At 45.1% G+C, this 20,652-nt stretch overlaps 2 protein-coding genes and 1 long non-coding RNA gene across 4 annotated transcripts in view; 1 reads left to right on the top strand and 2 right to left on the bottom strand.

Annotated features, from left to right (window-relative positions):
• MACO1 (macoilin 1) overlaps positions 1-6,550 on the bottom strand; it is a 29,124-nt gene extending 22,574 nt beyond the window's left edge. The window contains exon 1 of the mRNA XM_055799344.1: positions 6,242-6,550. Within this exon, the coding sequence (XP_055655319.1) occupies positions 6,242-6,321 (80 nt within the window). The 5' untranslated portion in view covers positions 6,322-6,550. The remainder of the gene's footprint in view (positions 1-6,241) is intronic.
• Positions 6,551-8,199: 1,649 nt separating this feature from the next.
• On the bottom strand, positions 8,200-10,347 carry LOC106112297 (uncharacterized). 2 transcript variants are annotated; one of them, XR_001226504.3, is made up of 3 exons: positions 10,093-10,347; positions 8,924-9,097; positions 8,200-8,816 (listed from the first exon to the last, which is right to left on the bottom strand). It is a non-coding gene; the product is annotated as an uncharacterized LOC106112297 (long non-coding RNA). The 2 variants fall into 2 exon arrangements; XR_008746522.1 differs by having other exon boundaries at positions 9,995-10,347.
• A 110-nt stretch (positions 10,348-10,457) lies between these two features.
• On the top strand, positions 10,458-20,112 carry LOC101918331 (RH-like protein). The gene is made up of 10 exons (XM_013296638.3): positions 10,458-10,696; positions 11,963-12,137; positions 12,355-12,505; positions 13,178-13,319; positions 15,598-15,758; positions 16,071-16,208; positions 16,424-16,554; positions 17,161-17,240; positions 18,356-18,429; positions 19,066-20,112. The coding sequence occupies exons 1-10, from the start codon at positions 10,567-10,569 to the stop codon at positions 19,090-19,092; spliced, it is 1,209 nt and encodes a 402-aa protein (XP_013152092.1). The 5' UTR covers positions 10,458-10,566; the 3' UTR covers positions 19,093-20,112.
• Positions 20,113-20,652: the final 540 nt, after the last annotated feature.

The raw sequence follows: 20,652 nt of genomic DNA on the forward strand, positions 1-20,652 counted from the left end.
GCAATTAAAGCATGCAGGACTGCAAAGTCAGAGACTGCAATCCATAACTAAACTCTCTGTTCCAGCTATACAAATCGGTATCGGTAGCAGCTTACAGACATCAGCTCTCTCCTCTAAACAGGCTGGTTTTACAAACTGCTGAGCTTCCACGCTGCCACAGGTACGCACACAGCTGGGCTACAACCAGCTCGGGTGTCGTTGCCGCACACTGCAGTCTGTGGATGGCAATGACTCTTTGTAGGAAGAAGAAAGGAACAAAAATCTCGGCTTCCCTTCTTCCACAGAGGTATGCTGCACACCGAGAGCTGCTGTTCCTGGCGAGCACACAGCTCATCAGTTAATTTACAACTGCTTAGCGAACAGACACCTCTTCAGTGACTGAACACTTAAATTAGCGATAGCTGAAAAACGTCCAGCAAGAATTAAACCCAAAGAAAACGAGGCTAACGGACCTCCTATTTGGACAGGCTAATCACTCTTCTGCTCTTTTGTTTCATAGGACAGATCATTCAAATAAGATCACATGAATGAAATGACTAACAACATTTAGCAGTAACCCTCCTCCCTTTCTCTGTTTTGTACCAGCCACTTCTACTTCATCTTTGCTCTTCAATCCCTCTATTCCTCCCAGACACTGTTCTTCCCTTCAGTGCGCTTCTATTGTTACCTAGTCTCTGTCCCCACTGCGCCTCCCCTCCGATACGCTCATCCTACGACTAAGACAGCCAGCGCTCCTTCGGAATCCAGCACCAGCCATTTGGTGCCTGCGAAGCTCTGATAGTCATTGATCTTTCTGGGCACATCCACACATCTCTCCAATGTTGATAGCTGCTGCATCAGTATCCTCACTTACAGATAATATTCGCTTGGTAGAAGTGCCTTCTAACCTCTGTAGCCCTTATATTAGAAAGGCTCAAATATACTCCACGATGCCAATTATAATTCCAAGGTTGTTCTCAACACAGGGGAAGATTGTTGCAGATAAAATACCTAAAATCTGGGTTATCCAATTTTCTGACACATGTCAAGAAATCTGACTTCACTGAGCTGACAGAGGTTTAAAGAGGACAGGGCTTTCCCTATAAAACTAGCATATGGCATCTAATCTTGTAGGGTAATACAAGACAAGGGGGAAGGATGGACACATTCATGAGAAGAGCAGGGTACTGAAAGGAAAGAAGCAGTGATTACAATGCTGCAAATTCTGTGAAAGGTCAATTGACTGCTAATGCATACTGAATATAAAGATTTATTCATAACCCATCAGCGACTGCACTCCCCCTCCGAATTTTCAAACAAATAATTTTCCTCCATATTCTTCCCTCCCCCCCGGCAAGTGCCAGATTCCATTTCTTTTTTCTTTTTTTTATCCTCCTTTCCCCCCCTCCCTTGTTCTTTGTTCTCTTTTTACTGCCCCACAGAAACAGATACTGTGCCTGCTGTAAGGTAAAAAATAGATTTTGAAAAATCACTAGAAAAAAACCCAATTATGTACCCGAAATCCAAACTGGTAGAAAATTAAGCCTCTATTCTGTCCCACTACTATCAGCAAGTCCCAAAGGCTGGAAAGTGAATCGTAACAGAACTGATGCCATGCTTTGTTTTGCAGCCTGACTCACACAATGGAGTGGAAGGCATCTTGAGGATGGCAGGGCACCAAATGCAGAGGTAGGCTTTAGAAAGGTGAAGTTTAGCATGTGCATGAAACTACCAAATAGTCACCAACCACCATCTCAAGGTTACTCATCCAATGCCAGACAGAACACTGGAGATGCCAACTGAGCATCACCAGAGATTTTCAAATAAAAAAAGCTTTATCTATGTAAGCACACAAACATGTATGTAAGATTACTACTACTAGGGGGCAAAAAAGTAATACAGAATGAACACAGCAGGCACGCAAGAGCGAAAACATGACTGCTGGGATGTGGTACGCATATTGGACACTATTATGTAAAATAATCACCAACTAAATTTTTGAAAAGAAGTGTAAAGAATCCCAGGAAACCTCCCTGACTACTTATTCAGTGTCTTGATATGGCATAGAATATATCAATCACTGAACTATAGAAATGTAAGTAAAGGAAGACAAAATAGAAAACTCTTACAGTAATTCCAGAAGCAAGCATAATAGATCACTGAACCACAGGCATATAATCAGCAATCAGTATTGTAGTACTGAAACAAGAGAAACTGTTAGACCACTGTGGTAACTCAGCTGAAAACACCAGAGACCAGAACACATCAAATAAAGGTAGAGGAATTGTAGTGTGCAGGGAATGAAAGTCACTGGCAAGGGGAAGCAATATTACATGTACCATTGGGGCTGACACAGTAGAACATGTTTAAATGTAAGCTAGATTAGATTTGAGACCTGAATTTAAGTTAAACTCATAAAAGGTAGGACTGCTGTTTTGCTGCAGACCTCCAGGGCAGGCTGAGAATAAAGTGTTTTTCCCCATATAGGAAGCTTATAAAAAAAGTGCCAGAGTAAGTCAGTAGGAAGAATCATTATGGATTTATTTAAAAAAAAAAAAAAAAAGAAAGAAAAAAAAAAGAAAAAGCCTAAAAAAAAAGGCAAAAGAAAAAAAGAAGGCCACATTCCTGGAGTTAGTAATGAACTGTTCTTCCTTAAAGTTTATTTGGCTGTCAGCAGAGTCAAAACCCAAGTCCTTGGAAATCAGCCATATCAGAAGTTGGGTGGCATGCAGAACCACATGAGTACCTCAACAAAGGGATCACGGTATCGAGAAACGCTGCCCAGCACGAGATGCCCAGGGGCACCGAGTGCCTTTATGCCATCACTGGGTATCTCAGTAACCACTTGGAGATTACCAACACATACACATCCTCCCAGGCATTTGCTTGGCTGCCAGCCCAGGTAATGCCTGTGATAAAGGGCAACATATATAGAGGGCTAAAAAAATTCTTATTCTATAGGAATATGCAGTGTTTGAGGTCTATTGTCAGGAAATCCATGATACACAGCGTAAGTCGGCTGGTGTGACCGCCTGAGTTAAGCCAGTAACATAAGGAATTCATCCTGAAACTTAACCAGCTACAAGATTGGTACCAAGTGCCAATACGACTCAGGAGAGCCAAAACAAGCAGTATCAGCAGTAAAGCTGAAGGATTCTAAATAGATCAAGGATGAGGACTAGCAAGACTTAGAAACAAGCAGTAACAAGTAAACTTTAATTGCTTAACTGATGACAAGCTGCAATGAATACTTCAATTAACAATTAACGTTGCACAGTGTCAAAGGTATAAGATGTTAATCACTCCAGCATTGTAAAACAATGGCAACTGATAGCTTAAAATGTGAAGAGGCCAAGTTTTAAACGGACATTGTGGAAAAAACCAAGAGATTTCACGATTCCTACCATTAGTTTGTTGGGTTTAGAGATCTACTGAAAGCACAGTTATGTTTTAACTATAATAACGTACTCTCCCCAGACACTGTAATACTTCTAAATGGCACAAGTCTTCATTATGCTTGCACATAATATTAGATTGGGATTCATCAGGTTTTTCGGAGTACAAGTAGCAATATTCACTTGAAACTGTGACACTGCACCACTGGCATTCAAGGCTTCAGTCACAGTACACAGGAGCAAAGCTGCTAACGGCAGCGCTGGCATGCCGTGTTACATGGCACTCACACACAGCCTGAAGTACCTTAGAGCTGTAGGTGGTGAGTAAAACTAAACTGGAAGGAAAAAAGGAGTAAAAAAGGCAGGAAGCGGAACAAAGGAAAAACAGCAGAATGGAAAAAAGCAGTCTAAAGAAGAACAGGGAGGACAACTGTTAAAAATTTGGTGGGGAAGGGGTAGGGGAGAAGATTCGTCAGGAATAACTTTGAAAGCATTTGTGAAGGGCTGCGGCCAAAGAGTCCATTTAATTCAGGTAGTGAATGTTGGGGAAAGTAAAGAGCTACAGATGTAAAATTTCAAATAAGAAAGGCTGTGAACCCTTAGATCAACTTGTTAAAAAAGATGCTGCAGAAGTTGGCAAAAAAATTAACATTCAGGGAGACAGGATATACACATTTTTTCAATGCAACCCAGGATTTTACATTTCTAACTCTGTTCTGTGACTAGAAATTATTTTTCTATCACTTCTTATAACACACTTCAGATTTACATGTCATGAACCCTGCCACCAGAGTTTTACTGCAGGATAATTCCTTCATTGCTTTACCTGCTCCAAAACGCTGCAGCTTTGCAGCTCTCAACTACACTCACATGTGTCTTATTAGTGAACAGCTGTGTCTAGCTCAGCATTGAAAGAGGAGAGGGAACAAGGATGGGAAGATTGGTCTTAATTTAAAAAGCAAACAAAAATCCTACAGGGGTTGAGTAACTCAATCATACTGTTTGTTCAGCCTAGCTGCTTTGCTTATAGAACTATGATGCTGCCTACTGATAACTGTATTTACTGGGTTTGTGTAAGCTGATGGTAACAATTAAGATAAGTTGAGTAAATAACTGTAGTAATTACAAGAATTTAGAATTCTAAAGTTCTATGAGAAGCTACCTGTTTGAATTATGGGAGGCAGAGAAAAAAAAGGAAGGAGAGCAAAAGAAATGAGCCACAATCCGTGTAGAAGTACCTCTTGCTGGTTAAATTTCCCAAGAGGCAAGCCTTCACGCTATCTTCTCTTTTCTTTCTGTGGGACAATACTTTGAAGCCACCGACTACTGTTTATCAAAATGTCATGTGAAACAACGGCTAAAAATCCTACTTCTGAACTAAAGCATTCCAGGAGAAGTTAGTACAAGAAGCCAGATGTCTGTCTCAGCTGTTCACACAACTACAACAGCTCTACATGCTGAACGCACTCATCATCTGGTGATCTTATCATCTTTTTCTGGTCTCCCCTACTTCTCTCACCCCATGTTTCCAGCCAGTCACCTCAAAGATAATTGAGAGCACGTGATTTTGAATTACTTTTGAAAACTAAGTAGTTATATAAGGATTTGCTTATATTTTAATTCTTTTCCTAAGACTAGTCATCTTAAATAGAACTTCTAAGCAGGGGATGTTTTTTTCTTTAACATTCCAAGCACTATTTTCTCAAAACCCAAGTCTCTACAGCAACAAGATATTCTCCACTCTCGCGCAGATTCACTACAACTAGAATAAGCACTATATTGTGACAATTTTGTTACAGTCAGACCTCACTTATCAACTGTTTCCCTTAGCAAAGGTTAACATCTGCATTATATGAGCTTGCTCAATTCCAGCCACTGCATCTATAAACCTCAAATGAACTAGAAACGGAGATGGGATGCTACACTTACTACAACTTTCAAAAGCCAGCTTCCCAGCCCCTACTAAAACAGAACTCCTCTTTATTCAGAAATATATAATTATTGTATTTCATATAAAATTTGGTATACTTAGTTACTCAGGAGGGCAGAGCTCTAAAATACTCTTTGAAATATGCTCCCAACAAGCAGAACATTTCGGAATCTGTGTTCCGGTGCGTCCTGCATGTGGAAGCATGCCTTTATTCCAAGACACCGGTGAGGTACGTCCCGTGCCTGGGAACGTGGATCCCACTTCATGACATTCCGCAGGTCAGAGGCGAGCCAGACACCGGCCGCGTTTCCCCCACCCTCCGTCCTGCTCCAGCCGTTACCCCCCTGCACCTATCGCTCCCACACGCTCCCACTGCAAAGGCCACGACTCAGGGCCCTTCACCGCCACCTGAAGCCGCAGTTTCTCAGCCCGAGCGTGAGGGGCTGCCGCCCGCCCGCCGCAGGCCCGGTGCCGGCCTGCGCTGCCGCACCGCCGCTCAGCGCCTCGAGGGGAACCCAGACGTGAGGAGCCGCTGGGGACACCTCCCCCGGGAGCCGGGGCGGCGGCGAAGCCCGGCGGGGTGGATAAGCCCGGCGGGGTGGGTGCTCCCGCCGGCTCCTCGCCGCTCCCTGCGAGCGGCGCCGACAGGACCTTGGCCAGCAGCTGCCCCCGCCCCCCGCGCTCCCCCCCGGCCCCGGGGCCCCGGCGCAGCCGGCGGCGGAGCGGCCTAGCGGCGGCGGGACCAGGCCGCGGGGCGGGGCAGCGCCTGAGGGGAGACGGGGGCGCCATGTCGCGCGCGGCCCCCGCTGACAGGGCCGGGGGGGCGGGGCGCCGTGAGGGAACGGGGGTGCGAAGGGACCGGGGGTGCGAGGGGACCTGGCCGGCGCGTCCCCCACCACCACTACCCCACTACCCCGCCACGGCGGCCGCTCGGTACCTGCCGTAGATGCCCTCGGTGATGCGGTTCCGCTTGAGCGGCCGCCGCAGCTTGCTGCAGTCCGCGCTCCGCCGCTTCATCCTCCCGGCCGCCTCCGGCCCGGCCCAGCCCGGCCCGGCCGGCCCCGCCGCGCTGCCCGGCCCCGCGCTGCCCCGGCCCGCCCCGCTCACGGCAGCACCATCCGCCCCCGCAGGGGGTTCCTTCGCGCGGGCCTTTTTTTTTTTTTTTTTTTCCCTTTTTTTTTTTTTTTTCCCCGGGAAACAAAGAAATAAAAATAATTCCTGGTCCGTCCCTCCCCGCCGCGTCCCCCTGCGCAGCCGCCGCGTAGCGCCCCGCCTCCACCAGGACTGCCCAATCAAACGCTTGACCCCGCCTGAATGACGGCGTGCTCGGCCAATCGGCAGCGAGGAAAGGCAGACGGGCGGCCGAGGAGGCCCATCGCGGCATCAGAAAATCGGTCCCGCCCCCCTGGTCGGGTGGCCCGCCTACTCCTTTGATTGACGGTCGGGAGAGCCCGTCAAAGAGAAGGACTTGTGAATTGATGGCTTGTGGGCCAATCCCCAAGCGGGTTTTGTTCTCCTCCCGCCTGCTGCTCTTCTGGGCTACTGCCCGCCCTGTCTTGTGATCGACACAGAAACTGCCCAATAGAAGAGACAAATAAAAATAAAAGGACAGCTCAGCTATCCATTCGGAAACGGAAAAAGGAGGGCTCAATTTCCTCTGTCACCGTAATACTGAAGTACCGCCCATCACCTTAGATTGACAGCCTTGCTAGCAAATGGGCTGTTGGGAAAGCTTAGTCTAAATACAAAGGTAGGTGAACGCATCTCGTCGCGCCAAGTACTTCCCCCACAACACGCCCCTGTGCTAACGACTCACCAGAGGGTAAACCCCCCCGACTGACTGACGGACTCGTCCAGCCAATAAAGGACACATACAACAGAGTGGCAAGCGGCCGGCCCAATTGCGAGGCAGGAAATGGGTGGGGGCGGGGCGACTTGGCCTCTCTTTCCCCGATCGGCCCAAAGACGGACGGTGGCTGGGGATGGACCAATCAGAAGCCATGAGGGAAGCGAGCCCTCAGCCAATGGAAGGCTAGTCCCTAAGGGAGGACTGCTGGGAGGGGCCGGTGTTCAGCCAATGGGAGGCGGGGGGCGGGGCTGTTCTGCGGCCGCCGCCGCCCGGGGCTGCCTAGTCACGGTTGGGCAGCCCCGCCGGGCCGGGGCTGGGGTTTCGCGCCGCCGCACGCCGGGGCCGCTCAGCAGAACTCCCGCCGCAAGGCCTGCGGCCCGCCTTGGACTGTGGATGGCGGCGCCTGAGCCTGAGGAAGGCCGCCAGGCCCGCCTGGGCACCCCGCCCGCCCGTTGGCTGACTCGGGGGTAGTGGTGCCCGGCGCACCCCGCGCCTCTAATCACTTCCTCGCCTTCTCCGGCCTCGCCCGGAGCGGGGCTGTGTGCCGTGAGCCTGCCCGGCCTCCCTGGGGGATAACGGGCATCCCTGAACAGGGGTCACTCGGTGCTGGCAGGCTGAGGAGCGTGGGGCCCAGTTGGCGCTAAAGCTGGCATGGAGGAGCGCACTGGGGCCATGGGCACGGCTTGCTGGTGGCCGAGCTCTCATTTGAAAGTTACTTTGTACTTCACCCTGTCTGAGATCATGGAGCTTAGGTCCTTCTGTTTGGGAGGGAGTTTTAAGCTGGAAACCGGAGCATCAGCATTTACAGTGTGGCACGTCATCCTGAGGGAAAACCCGGGTAAATTCCTAGCTCTTGGTGTGTTTTCCCTGAGCGTTAACACTTGACAAGTGCCAGAAGAGCTAATTGTGCTCGTTTGACCATGGCAAAATGGTGGAAGGAGTTCTGGGTCATTTCTACCCTGGTGTCGCGGTCCACTCAGTGGACTCGTGATGGTTCGTTAACTGTGATCTCGAAGCGCAAAAATCAAGGCGACCACGCCAAGGGGTTATGCTTCAATCAAACAGCGCAATTTTATTGTTTGCCCGTAAAGCGGCGTGCGATAGGTAGAAAGACAGAAAGTGAATAAAAAGTAAAGTAAAAAGAAAAGAAAAGAGGATTATAGCTACCACCACGGGCCCAAGGCGTCCCTATGGTCCCAAGTCCAGGCAGCGTCCTGCCAGTCCTTCCAATTGTGATCCTTGGTGGGGAAGATCTCCAAAGTTCAGTTGCTAAGAAGGCATCTTTTTATGCCAAGCAACACACCTTGCTCCTCCTCTGGTCCATGGACTTCCGCCAGTCTCCACCCTCTCGAGCCAGGTTATCTTGCTCCAGAGGTGGGTAGCTTCAGACCAGGAGGCCTATTCTTGTATTGTTTTCTGGTTCGTTGTTATGACCACAGTTGTGATCCGTCTTCTGGACGGCTGTTATGTGGCCTTATTCAATCCCAAGTTGCAGGGAGCAGCATAGTACTCCTCGTACCATGCAGTTCTCTTTCCCAGGGTCTCTGTGTCTTGGTGTCCATGAAGACCACATTCCATCTCCAGGTCTCTGTCGGCAATGTTGAAACAATATTGTTCTCTTTAGACCGACTCTTATACCTGGGTATGTGTCCTAGGGGTTTGCCTTGCAGGAAACATGAAAGCTAATCAGATACATTGCGTTTATAAACTATGCAAAGATGCTGCACCAGTTAGCTACACCAATTTATAAACTGCTGTTTCAGCTCTTACCTTTCTTTTGCCTAAAAAAAAGTTTACCAGGTGTTCTGTTTCCTTCTGAGTTATGCACGTGATCACAGAATTCCCATAAAAAGGAGATGAACATCGATCTTTCTGCATCGGGACTTTTCTGAAGTCAGAGCAGTGCTGGCTGGGGAAAGTCCTTTGGATGTTGTTTAGGAGTTTCTGAAATGACAGTAAGGATATTTAAGTTATGGTTTCACTAGGCCTAAATGAAAGCTGGTAGAGCAATTTGATACTGCACGTGAAGAAGGTATCACCACAGACGCAGACCTTTCGTAGATGGCTTGAAAACTTATTCTGCCATAAAGCCTGCGTTTGCAGGAGGAATGTCCTGAAATGTCAGTGAACTGGAATTTTTCTGCATATGTTTTTGTCTGATACATATTTCTGTCACCAGCAGGTGGCTTTCTACCCATTTCTATGCACTGTTACTATCTCAAACCCCAGCATGTGAGCACAGTGCTCGGTTTGAAATGGCCTCAGAGCAGAAAGTCTGAGGCGTAATTACAGTACTTGAATCTCCTGGACTACCTGAACAAAGGCGGTTCGGTTTACCAAAAGCACGGTGAATACAGAGTAGATAATAATGTCCATATGATGGATTCAGAAGTTGTCCTCAACAACCAAATAATCGTTATCTAACAAATCATGATGTCTGTGCACAGGGGTATACTGAGCATAGTTAGCTTCCACCATGAATTCCACATGCCCAAAATGCTCGCTCTAGTGGCTCCTGGTTCAAAAAAACAACAACAAATAAAAAAAGCCTGTGCCTTACCCAAAGGCTCAGAACCCATAAGGCAACAGGTAGCTTGTAGCCACAATGCGGTAATAGAAGTTGATATGCCTTTGGATGAAGGCTAGATCTGAATTAAAGAATTGGGAGGGTGTAGGTCTGCGATTTGGTTCTCAATTAAAAGCCTGCAGCGCTGTGAACAGTGCTATCTGCCTGCAACCTCCCGGGCTGGGGATTCCAAAGGGCGTTCAGAGTTTTTGCTGTAGCTGTTTCCATAGCCAGACTGTAACCAACAGACCCAGGAAACAGTACATCTCCTTTACCTGTCCAGAGGTTCTCGATTCTCTGGCATTGGTTTGGATTGCTCGTGTACGAGAACATTTGTCATGGGTCATGGGTGTAGAGCTATAGTCCAACCAACCTGAGCATCACTGAGAATCTCAACAGGACTTTCCGCGACCTTTAATTTGAAGGCACTTGAGTCTAGGATGGATAGAAGCAATGGAAATAAATAATGGTTTTGCATAATCTTCAACGTCCTACTCTTCTGAGTCCGTGTTCTTCTTGCCACTTAGCTGATACGTAAGGCTGAACAGTAGCTGAAGTACTGGATGTGTGGAATCCTGGAGCATTACAGTCTTGACAGCTTGATGTGTCTGTGTTCATCAGTACTTGTTGAGTTCAGTCCATGTCAGTTGTGTAAGTTGGGGCTCCTGACATGCCACAGATAAGAAACTGTTCCTTGTTGACGCCTCTTTGGGCTTTTTATCTCTCTTGAGTTTTTATTCCTAGCCTCCCTCTCCCCGTACCTCCTTTTCTATTGGTTTGAGGTTACCGGGCTGTTTTTATAGAAAAAAATATTAATGTGTTTGTGCTTAATGTAGTCTAGTGCACAATGCCTTCTAATTACCGCAACTTCCGAATCAACGTGCCGTGGCTGCTCCTTTTTCTGGAAGCTTTTTTCATCATCCTCTTTTTCCTTTTCTTCTCAGGGGAGATACCAGACCAGTCAGAAATCTACCCAGGTAAGATCAGCAGCCTTGCTGTGAAAGTAAGGGTTAATGCCTGCTTTTATTTTACAGTGCGATAGAGATGGTGTTCAGTGGGTTTGTGGATCTGTTAGTGAGAAGTAGAATGTTTTTACTGCCCTTTAAGTACTCTTACATACCTTGCTGTGTATAGTGTGTCGTTATTTGTATCAAAGCAAAAACAGTGAACAAAGACCTAAGTGATGCTAAGTGGCATTGTTCATCTGTTTTCAGCTGCCTGTTTGTGGTAATCTTGACTGCTATGAATGTAACAAATCTCTGAGGGCAGGCACTGCTCTGCGTTAAGCATCTGCCTCTGTGAGGTCTTGGTGTGCAACGGCGTTGTTGTCCTACAAAGTAAAATTTCAGTATGATGGCAATATTTTCCATTTGAAAGCTTGATGTAAATAGATGACGTTAATACAGTGGAATTAAGGGTTTAACTATATTCTGGAGATGTATTTGGGGCATTGATCAAAGGAATGTATTAGCAGATTATGTTACAGCCATAGTGTGTAACGTATTTAGTGTTGTGTGAATATGAGCTGATTGATCCTCATGACATTCTTGTGTTACCCTCCCTGTTTTACAGCTCAAAAAATGACATCTACTTACTAGCAGTTTGATATTTTGCTGTAGGTGCAGGCCAGCACAACCATATGAGAATATGACTGTTAGCATGTCCCGGGGGAGGCTTCCCGGCCTGCAGATCCAAGAGGTTGTGTCTTGGACAGCCTCTACCTTTCATGCAATGGTGCTGGTTTCCATATTAAACTCTTCCTACTGCTATTTCTGGTCCTTGTACCCAGATGAGAAGATCATACGGGGTTCTCTTTGTAACTCGTTTCTTTCCCAATGCCCTCAAGGAAAGCGTCAGCACTAATTCACAGTAACTCTCCCTAAAAAGTCCACTTAAGCTCTTTATACTCACCTCAGGTAAAAAGGAATGTCCAAATTTCATTGCTAAACATGCTTCATTTCTATTGTGCTTTTTGACCCCTCAACCCCCATCCTATGGCATCCATTCTGATCATTTTCTAAAATTAAATTCAGGGTCAAGGGTATTGTTTTTCTGATTACTTATGGATTGGAAGGAAAGCTCTGGAATTCTTTACAAGTACTAAATAATAACAGCACCTGAATTTTTTATCTGAAGGTTTCTCAGTTAATTGTGATTTTTTATTAATTTTTTTTAACCAGAATGCCTGTTAACCAGCCTGCATTAATAACTTCACTGCTCTCTTGGTCTTTTCTGTCATGCAGCTTTTCAAGATGTCAACCAGATGGTGATTTTTGGATTTGGCTTTTTCCTGGCATTTCTGAAACGTTATGAGTTTAGCAGCACTGGATTCAACCTCCTGATCATTGTACTTGGTGTCCAGTGCTCCATGCTGATAGATTTATTTTTCCGTCTTCCATACAAAAATGTTCTGGACAGGTAATTAGTTCATGTTAGAATTGGAATAATCTAGAACTGCTGATTGCTCTTTGTGGAGGATAATGCCTTGTTACATGGACCTATTTGTGAATTAGCATAGTCATTTGCAGACTTCTTAGAAGGCTTTCAGTTTTAAATACTTTTGCTGTCTGTCATTCTTCCTTTATTGGCCCTGGCGTCCTGATACAGTTATTTTTTTTCCTTCCTTTTATTGCAGAGTAGCAGAGGCCACCGTGAGTGTGACTGCTGTGGTCATCTCTGCTGGAACTGTTCTTGGGAAGACCAATCCTGTGCAATTAATTCTGATGACAGTTGTGGAGATGATAGTTTTCCATATGAGCAGATGGATCAACAGCACATTTCTGCAGGTACTGTAGCATGATTTCCAGGCACATGGGGGGAAATTTCTCTGGGACTTCGGAATGTTGCCTTTTGGTGTTTTGTTAGTGCTGTGCTGACAGGAACATCAGTGTGTTTTATCTCATGTCAGTTAGATTGTGGCTATGTTTTCATTAAGAGATTAAGTCAGACTATGGGGCTATGCTTAAGCACATGGAACTCCAAAGCCTCCGTACTCTGTGCCTATATCTATATACTTGGCCTTAAAAGCTGATCTGATCTGATGGATTTGGGATGTAGAGCATTTGGCCTTGCCCGTGGCCTGACTATCCCCAACACATGAATGGAAGCCTTGACCTATGCTAAGGCACTAATTGCCTTCAAATTTTACCCCCTCCCTGTGTCAATTCAGTCTGGAAGATTTCCAGTGTGAATGGTGTACCAGCCCAGTCTGGACAGCAGAGTCAGACCTGCTTTTTACGTACAATGTAAACATACCCTAAACTCTGTATATGAATTGTGTGTTTATGAAATGTGTTGAATTCAAAGTTAATCTCGCATAAATAATTTGTGCATAAACTGAGGGACTGTGAAAATAAATTGTTTATAGGGAGGTTACGTGAGCAACTATATCGGGAACTACATCAAAAGCTTCCTGTGGCCTGAAATAAACCACAAATTGGGTTATTCTATTGATATAGGTTCCGGACAAAATCAGCGTGATGCATGCTCCCCTGTTTGGAGCCTACTTTGGTCTGGCAATCTCCTCACGTTTCTCTGAGCCATCACCGAGGTCTGAGAAGAATGCGAGTACCCCAAAGTCGGATTTGTTGTCAATGTTGGGTAAGGCATCTGCTTTAATGTCTCAGTTGGAAGAAGAGATTGCTGTGAGAACATAAGGAAGGTTTTTGGGGGCTGGCCACAGCATGCTGAAGCTTTTGCGTCCAAAATGCAGGTCTGAATGCAGCCAAGCATAGAAAGCTGCTGCTGCTGTGGTTCGTGGTTTCTGACAATGAGTTGGTGAGTCTCAGCATGTTTCCTACCAGGCATATAAGCCACTCCTGCAACGGCTGTGGCTTAGTTTGCTTTGTCAGTCTCAGCATAAAGGCTATGCCCGGTTAACCGTTCCCTCTCTCAGCTAAGTTGTCCCCTTTGGGTTTCTGTAGGCATGATGGTAGGGGACCTCTGCACCAAGTCGTTACTGGTATTGCAGTAGAGCTTACAGTTCCCAGCTGGGGCCAAGGCTCAGTTTTGTTTTGCAAGGTGCTGTACAGAGATATAAAGAGGCAGTCCCTGCCTAGTAACGTAAATGAAAAGATAAAAGCCTGATGAAGGGTGGGGAATATGGTACAGACAGGCATGCAAGAAAGGAACTGAGTGATGATAGGCTGAATGTATAGGAGTTCTGTCCATTTTCCTAAAGAAGCAGGTTGGTTTCTTTGTTATCATGGCTCCTGTTACGTAACGGCCACTGTCTGAACTAAGATCTTTCTGCAGAGGCCTACAGAGTCTAATTCTTGGACAGTCTTTGCCCAGTTGAAGGAAAGAGATGTTTAAATGCTGCTCTTTTGAGTTCTTGGAGTTCTTGCTTTGCTGGAGAATTCAAGGAGATCCATATTTTAATCTAAGTCATAGAGACACTTTTACGCCTTCATTATAATTTCAGTGCAGCTTGCTATAACCAAGTGCTTGCAATTTGGAGTTGATTATATTGCCACATCTTTAACAGTTCCTGAGGTAGTGTGGGTAGAAAGGAGCAACTGAACAGGCAGATTCCTTGTAGTCCCTTTTTGTATCCTGCTTCTGAGGGTTGTGTGAAGGGTGCTGAGGTCTTCACCCATATTTGGACTCACATTGTGACTGTTTTATTTCTGTAGCTGAGCAAATACTCATAAGAATGCTTCAGTGGAATTAGTAGAATTTTCTTTTTAATGACTGACTAGCTACCTAGTCAGTGGAATAAGATTGTCATAGTACAGCTCATTCCACCAGTCCTCACTGCTGCCGTAGGTTTTGAATTGCCAAAATGGCCTCTCCTGTCCAAGAAGCGTGGTTATCACCACCCTAGCGCACTGAAAGGGTGAAAATTAGCAATGGAAATTGGATTGCAAGGAGCCAAGATAAGCTTGTACAAAATCAATAGCTGTCAGGGTTTCTAGAAGCTGGATTTAACCATTGTGCTTTATAGTGACAATGGCTGTGTCACTTGAACTAGACTTGACTTGAACTAGAACACTACAAATTTTACTGTCAGGTGAATTACACAAGGGTCTGGTATCTCTGTGGCATGGAGAACAGAAGATTAGCTATGGAAGCTGGCTGGGCAGCGAAAATAATGACTGGACAAGGCAAAATGAACTTTTGCTTGTTCGCGTCGTCTGTGCAGTTAGAGCTATGCACAGCTCAGGGGCCAGCGGCACAGATGGGCATGTGTGGTCCAACTTGACTGAGCATGAGGCCACCTACTTCCCTCTGCTGGCTGGAAGTTGATCTGTGCACGCGTACCCATATGCACATACAAAAAGATTTATCCTGCTAAGCAGTGAACTTGTTTTATGGAGTCTGAGATTCCTAAACGCCGACAGTTAGGTCACAGAAGCAGAAGAATCTGTTTTCATTCCTGTTGGTGGTGAAGGCTGTGTGGCCGTGAGTGGGACACTGTGCAGTGACCTTACAGGAGGAAAGGGAATTGTTCTTTTGGACCCGTATGCGAGAGAGTCACTTTTTGGTGGATAACTCTTTTACAAATAACAAGAAAGTTAAGCTGTGTAGAGCTGAGTTGGTGAAGCATGATCACCTCAGCTCAGGCCTTGAGCCCTCCTCTGGAGTAACCCTTGCAGAGGTAGAGAGGATTCCTTTCTTATGATCCAGCCCATCCTATTTGTCTCTCCAAACGCTGCCAGGAGGACAGACAATCAGTACCAGTCATGCTAGCAGCCAAGGTAAAAGACATTCCAAAGTGCACTTTGGGTTTCTTTAGTGACTTGTACCATGTGAGCTGTTTACAGCGTGGGAACGATAGTGAATGCAAAATGTGGGTGGGAGCCTGCCTGAGACAGCCGGTGATGGATTCACGGTGTTTTAGAGCCAGTAATGATAGTTGCTTGTCTTTGTCTCCAAGGGACTCTCTTTCTTTGGGTGTTCTGGCCAAGCTTCAATTCCATACTAGTTGTGAACCACAACGAGAGAGCAATCTGCAACACCTACTTCGCCCTGGCAGCGAGTACTGTAACTGCCTTTGCGTTATCTGCTCTGACCACAAAGGATGGGAGATTCAGAATGGTAAGACATGAGGGAAAATGACTGCGTGGAGAAGGTATTTTCTTGTTACTGTCAGTAATACACTGAAAGTATAATAGCTGTTAAGTAAAAACAAGTCCAGGTTTTCAGCCTGACGGCCATCATTAGCCTCCCAAGCAGAATGCTGAAGCTGTAACTTAGAAATTATGTTCTCAGATTGTAAATCACAGTATTCAGAGGCCCAGATTTGCTCTGCAGAGATCACACTTGCACGAGGATAGCAGTCTGTGATATTTGGCTGCTATAAGTGATGAATGAATTCTCACTCCAGGTTTTTGTTGTGTTATTTTACAGACTCATATCCGCAGTGCAGCGCTAGCTGGCGGGGTCGCTGTTGCTTATACAGCACAGAGTATCGAGTATCCTTGGATTGCCATGATTTTGGGTCAGCTTGCCAGTGTGATAACCGTATTGGGATCTTACTGTTTACAGGTAGTACTCGCAACCTGAAATTGTTTTTGTATAAGCTATATAAACCTCTTTTCCGATGTAGGATACCTCAAGCGAACTTCTCTTTCAAAGAGATTAAAGCAGAGTGCAGGATTGCAGCTTGCAAGACTGAAGTTCATTTTCTAGGTCTGCCATAGACAGTACGCTGTTATCAACTGGCGTTTCTGTGTATCAATTAAACCTTTCCTTCTTCCCAGAGATGCTTGAATCCTGCTTTCAAGATTCATGATGCCTCTGGAGTTCATTTCACTTTTGGTTTGCCTAGTGTGCTTGGAGCTTTTGTCCAGGAAGTTCTCTTCATAGTAAACAATGGGACTAATTCACCAAGGTACATAAATTCTTGCTCTTAAGTAGTTTAGCTAATCATTATTGTAGTGTGCTCTGAGAAAAGTCCTCATACATACAGAAAACCTGAACATCATCACAGATAAATCATTTTATACCAGATCACCTAAATAATCTCTGATGTCCAAGAGTCACTAAACCAGACTCTCATAGTTGAGCAGACTTTGGATCAAAACTTTAATATTAGGTTTTGGTCCTGCTTTCTGTCTCCCTTTTTGTTTCATATTAAATACAGCAGTGTTGTGTGATAGAGGAAGTTCTCTTATTTTTTCAGTTTACAGAGGAATGAATCACAGTACAGCATTAAGGGCCTTACACTTCTCATCATGTTCTTACTGAAACAGACACATAATTAAGTTTTAGTACCACAATGATGGTTTCTAAGGGCAAAATATGTCCTGTGATGTCTGTATTAGGATTCTGATAAGGATCTCTTAAAACATCTAACTGCAGCTGCAGCGAGATTTGAGAATAACAGAATTTTTATGACAGCTTTTGATGTAAAATGCTATGTAGATACAGATACATTCACAGTCTTAATGCTAAAATCAGCAACTGTAAAAGGTTAAACACTTGTTTTGCTTTTCAGACTGGGTTATGCTGTTGTGGTGCACATTGCTGCCTTCTGCCTGACCATCAGTGTTGCCTTGATCGCGGGTTTTATTACAGGTCAGTATTGAAAACCATGTTTCAGTGCTATCTTCCTCTTTTCCTGGGGACAAGGGGGATGTCACCTTATGGCACCTGGTAGCGTGTCAGTGCAGCCCTTGGCAGAAAGAAGCTGGTTTAACTGGGGCTCTGAAGTGTGTTTCTATGGGTAAATTATTCGTAGAAGCAGCCATGGGAAACATGAGTGCCAGGAACTCTTCAAAGCCTGTTTTGAAGAAGAGATGTATTCAACATGAATAACCTAGTAGCACCATTCTTTCATTGGTGAAGTTTAACAGATGTTTAACGGCTGCCTTCAAATTTCAGACAGGAGATGTGTGAGGATGAAAATATTTTTACATTTGGGTCTCGTCTTAGTGACAGAAAAACACTATCTAAAGCTTGTCGCTTTTTAGGCCAGTTGGTATGAATCTGTTTCACTAACAACAGTAGCTCGCTGGCCTCAGCCTCGGGCCTTTGATCACTGTGGGTTGGGATCGTCAGGGCTCATGTGTTTCCCATGTGACGTTCTGGTTTATGGCAGATGCTGGTTTTCTGTAGTTAATTTTGTCTTGAATAAAAGAAAAATGGCAAATGAAAATTGCTGTGCGATACACTCTAAAATGATTATTTTTTTTTTTTGTGCTTTAATTGATCTGAAAACTTTGCATTACCCTAAGCGTAATTAAGAAGTTGAGCTAATCAAGCAGGTTTTTAAAAAAGATTCAGCTAAAAGATTCATAAAGCGTTTAACCAGTTGTTTAAAAATCTAGGTGTATCCATCTGAAATCCCAAACTAACCGTGCTGATAAGCCCGATTGCTTTAAATACACAAGCATTTTTCATGCCAGAAGTTAATAGTTTTGGATGTATTTTTAGAATCTGGCAGGCTGTTTAATGCATTTTTACCTAGAGTAATTAATTTTTAATAACACAAGCCTTGATCCTGGCAAGCTTCTCGCTTTGTATTTAAGGTCAGCTTGAGTCAAGGGGCTCTGCTGAAGCATTTAGTTCTGAATTTGTATTTTAATCTGTTACATTTGGGTGCGTGTTACTAAGAAACCTCCAGTTACACACAACCTTACCTTTCCCCTGATGTCTGTATTTATGTTGGATATATGTCTTTTTACAAACAGGATCAATCTTAAGCCTCAAACTGTTTAAGACCATCCCTGTATCAAAGTACTTTGATGACCAGTTTTATTGGGAGGTAAGTTTCAACGTAAAATTAAATGTGTGGGAGTGTACGTAGCACCTTCTCGACCTGCATGAAGAACTGTAGGTATTTGAATTAAAAAACCAAAGGGAGCTCATTCTATTTCACTCTACATTTTGGATGGCGTGTTTGAAATGGATGAACTGTTCCCGCAGCTGATTCACAGCCTGAACGTTATAAATCAGTGATAAATCCTAATCTTTAGCAAGGATTGGCAGAGCCGTTGGTGGGCACAGGGCGAAGTCTGAGACGATCGTGTTGTAGCACATCACCTCAGGGGTTCCAAAATCCTCTGGGACTGACAGCCCTGGCCACCGTGCTGCGTACACAGCCCCTGAGGAGGCTTGAGCAGCGCCTGAGGGGGATTTTTAGAAGCCAGTGAACGGACTGAAGGGTGCTTTTGATGAAAACAGACCAAGCCTCCTGGCCTTCGTGGGTGCAGAGTGGCTATTCAGTCCAATGCACAAACACAGGCCTTGGGCACCTTTAGGTGCTCTATGTGATGCTCTGAACTACAGAAAAAAGAAACGGATGCAAAGAAGCTTCTAATAAGGCTTTCCATTGCCTTTTTTTTTTGCATGATGATTTGCTGCATAAAATGTTCTGATACAAGAATGTTTGTTTTCACAGTTTCCCCATTTGGCTGTCGGATTTTGAACAGAGGAACCCAGGTGACAGATTTGACCCAGATTAAGATTTTCCTGTTTGTCACTAGAGGAAATGAATAGCTGTGATGGGTAGAGAGAGAGCACTTAAGCATCAATTCTCAGGCTCAAAAAAGCCATTCCAATGGACACACAAAAAATGAATAATAAACTATTCCAGTTCTTCTTGAAAAATACAGGGTGTAAATTTACAGATACAACTTTACCATGGATTTAGTTTTTCTGCTTTGTTTATCTTACCTTAAGTATATTTTTGTAGGATATGTAAAAAAAAGCTGGCTGCATCACTGCTGTAATGGCTTATTGATTGAAATGCTTGGGAACTTTTAACTATTTTTAGCTTCCAAGTTTAAAAGCCAAAATATGTAAAGTATTAATTTTTCAAGGAGTACATACTTCTTATCTTGTGAAGCATTCAAGTAGTTGTTTTTAAGCTGAATTAATTCTGTTGAGGGCCTTGTTAAGCAAGAATTTGATGAGTGAGCTGGATCAGGGCCAGAATTCTGCATCTTGCCAGGCTGAACTTAAGAGTTATCTGACTGCGTAAAGAAAAATCTGTAATTACTTGGCTCAGGCTGGCAATTTGGAAGTTCAAATGGCAAGAAGTTAAAATTGTTTTTCTTGCCGACAGCGCCCCTGAAATCAACATTTACTCGTATTTAAGATTTGGCAGCAGACCTCAGAGCAGCCTGTCCGTGCAGTGCTGGGTTGCGCTGCCGTGGGTCAGCTGCCCAAAAGGCTCTGGCTGCCCCTACGGTGCGGTCGGCCAGAGGTGAAGGAGGGACCTCGGTGCTGCTCCATGCCGGTGCTAAGACCCAGTTTCTAAGTGTTGTACATGGAAATGTTTTACTCAGAGATGAGCAGTGCCTTTGGTGCGTGAGCTAGGGCCCAATCGGCAAGCGAACCCTTGTTTCTAAACGGATTGTGGTCCTCTGTGTTTCTTTGTTTGAAAATAGTTGACATAAAAAATCTCTTTCCAAAATGCTTACCTAATAAAAAAGTCAAAATTTGATTGTTTTTATTTATTCAGCACACTTGGCTTAAAAATAATGAGGAAAAACACGGTGTTGAAGACAAGGCGTGAGTTCCCTGCCACTCACTGCAGCAAGGCATGCTGACCGCCGTTCATTCGTTAGGGATTCAGCAAAGTTAGAACAGTTCAAGAAGTGTGAGACACGTTTCATGTAACCAAAAATGACTTGCAGGGGAACGGACAGTTGTTCTGATTCCCAGACACAAACCAGCTGGTGATCTGCCTGATCTATCAGCTGCCCACGGCTCCCACGGGCTGGCGGTGACGCTCAGCCTGGACACACACCTCCGCAGTTACCTTACCTCACCATTAACACGCTGCGACCTGTGTAGCGGTGTAATCCAGGCTCAGTTTGTGCTCCTTAACTTCCCAGCAACCACCCAAACACAACTTCTGCAACAGAAATGGCTGCTTTCTAGCAGGACTGCTTTTAAGGAATCGTATTTTACTCCCTCCCTTCCCCCCGCCCCATCTCTCTCATCACTGATTTCTTGAGCAACTAGCCCAGGTGAATGCAGA

The sequence above is a fragment of the Falco peregrinus genome, chromosome 3, assembly GCF_023634155.1.
Source record: "Falco peregrinus isolate bFalPer1 chromosome 3, bFalPer1.pri, whole genome shotgun sequence".
In the NCBI taxonomy this organism is placed as follows: Eukaryota; Metazoa; Chordata; class Aves; order Falconiformes; family Falconidae; genus Falco; species Falco peregrinus.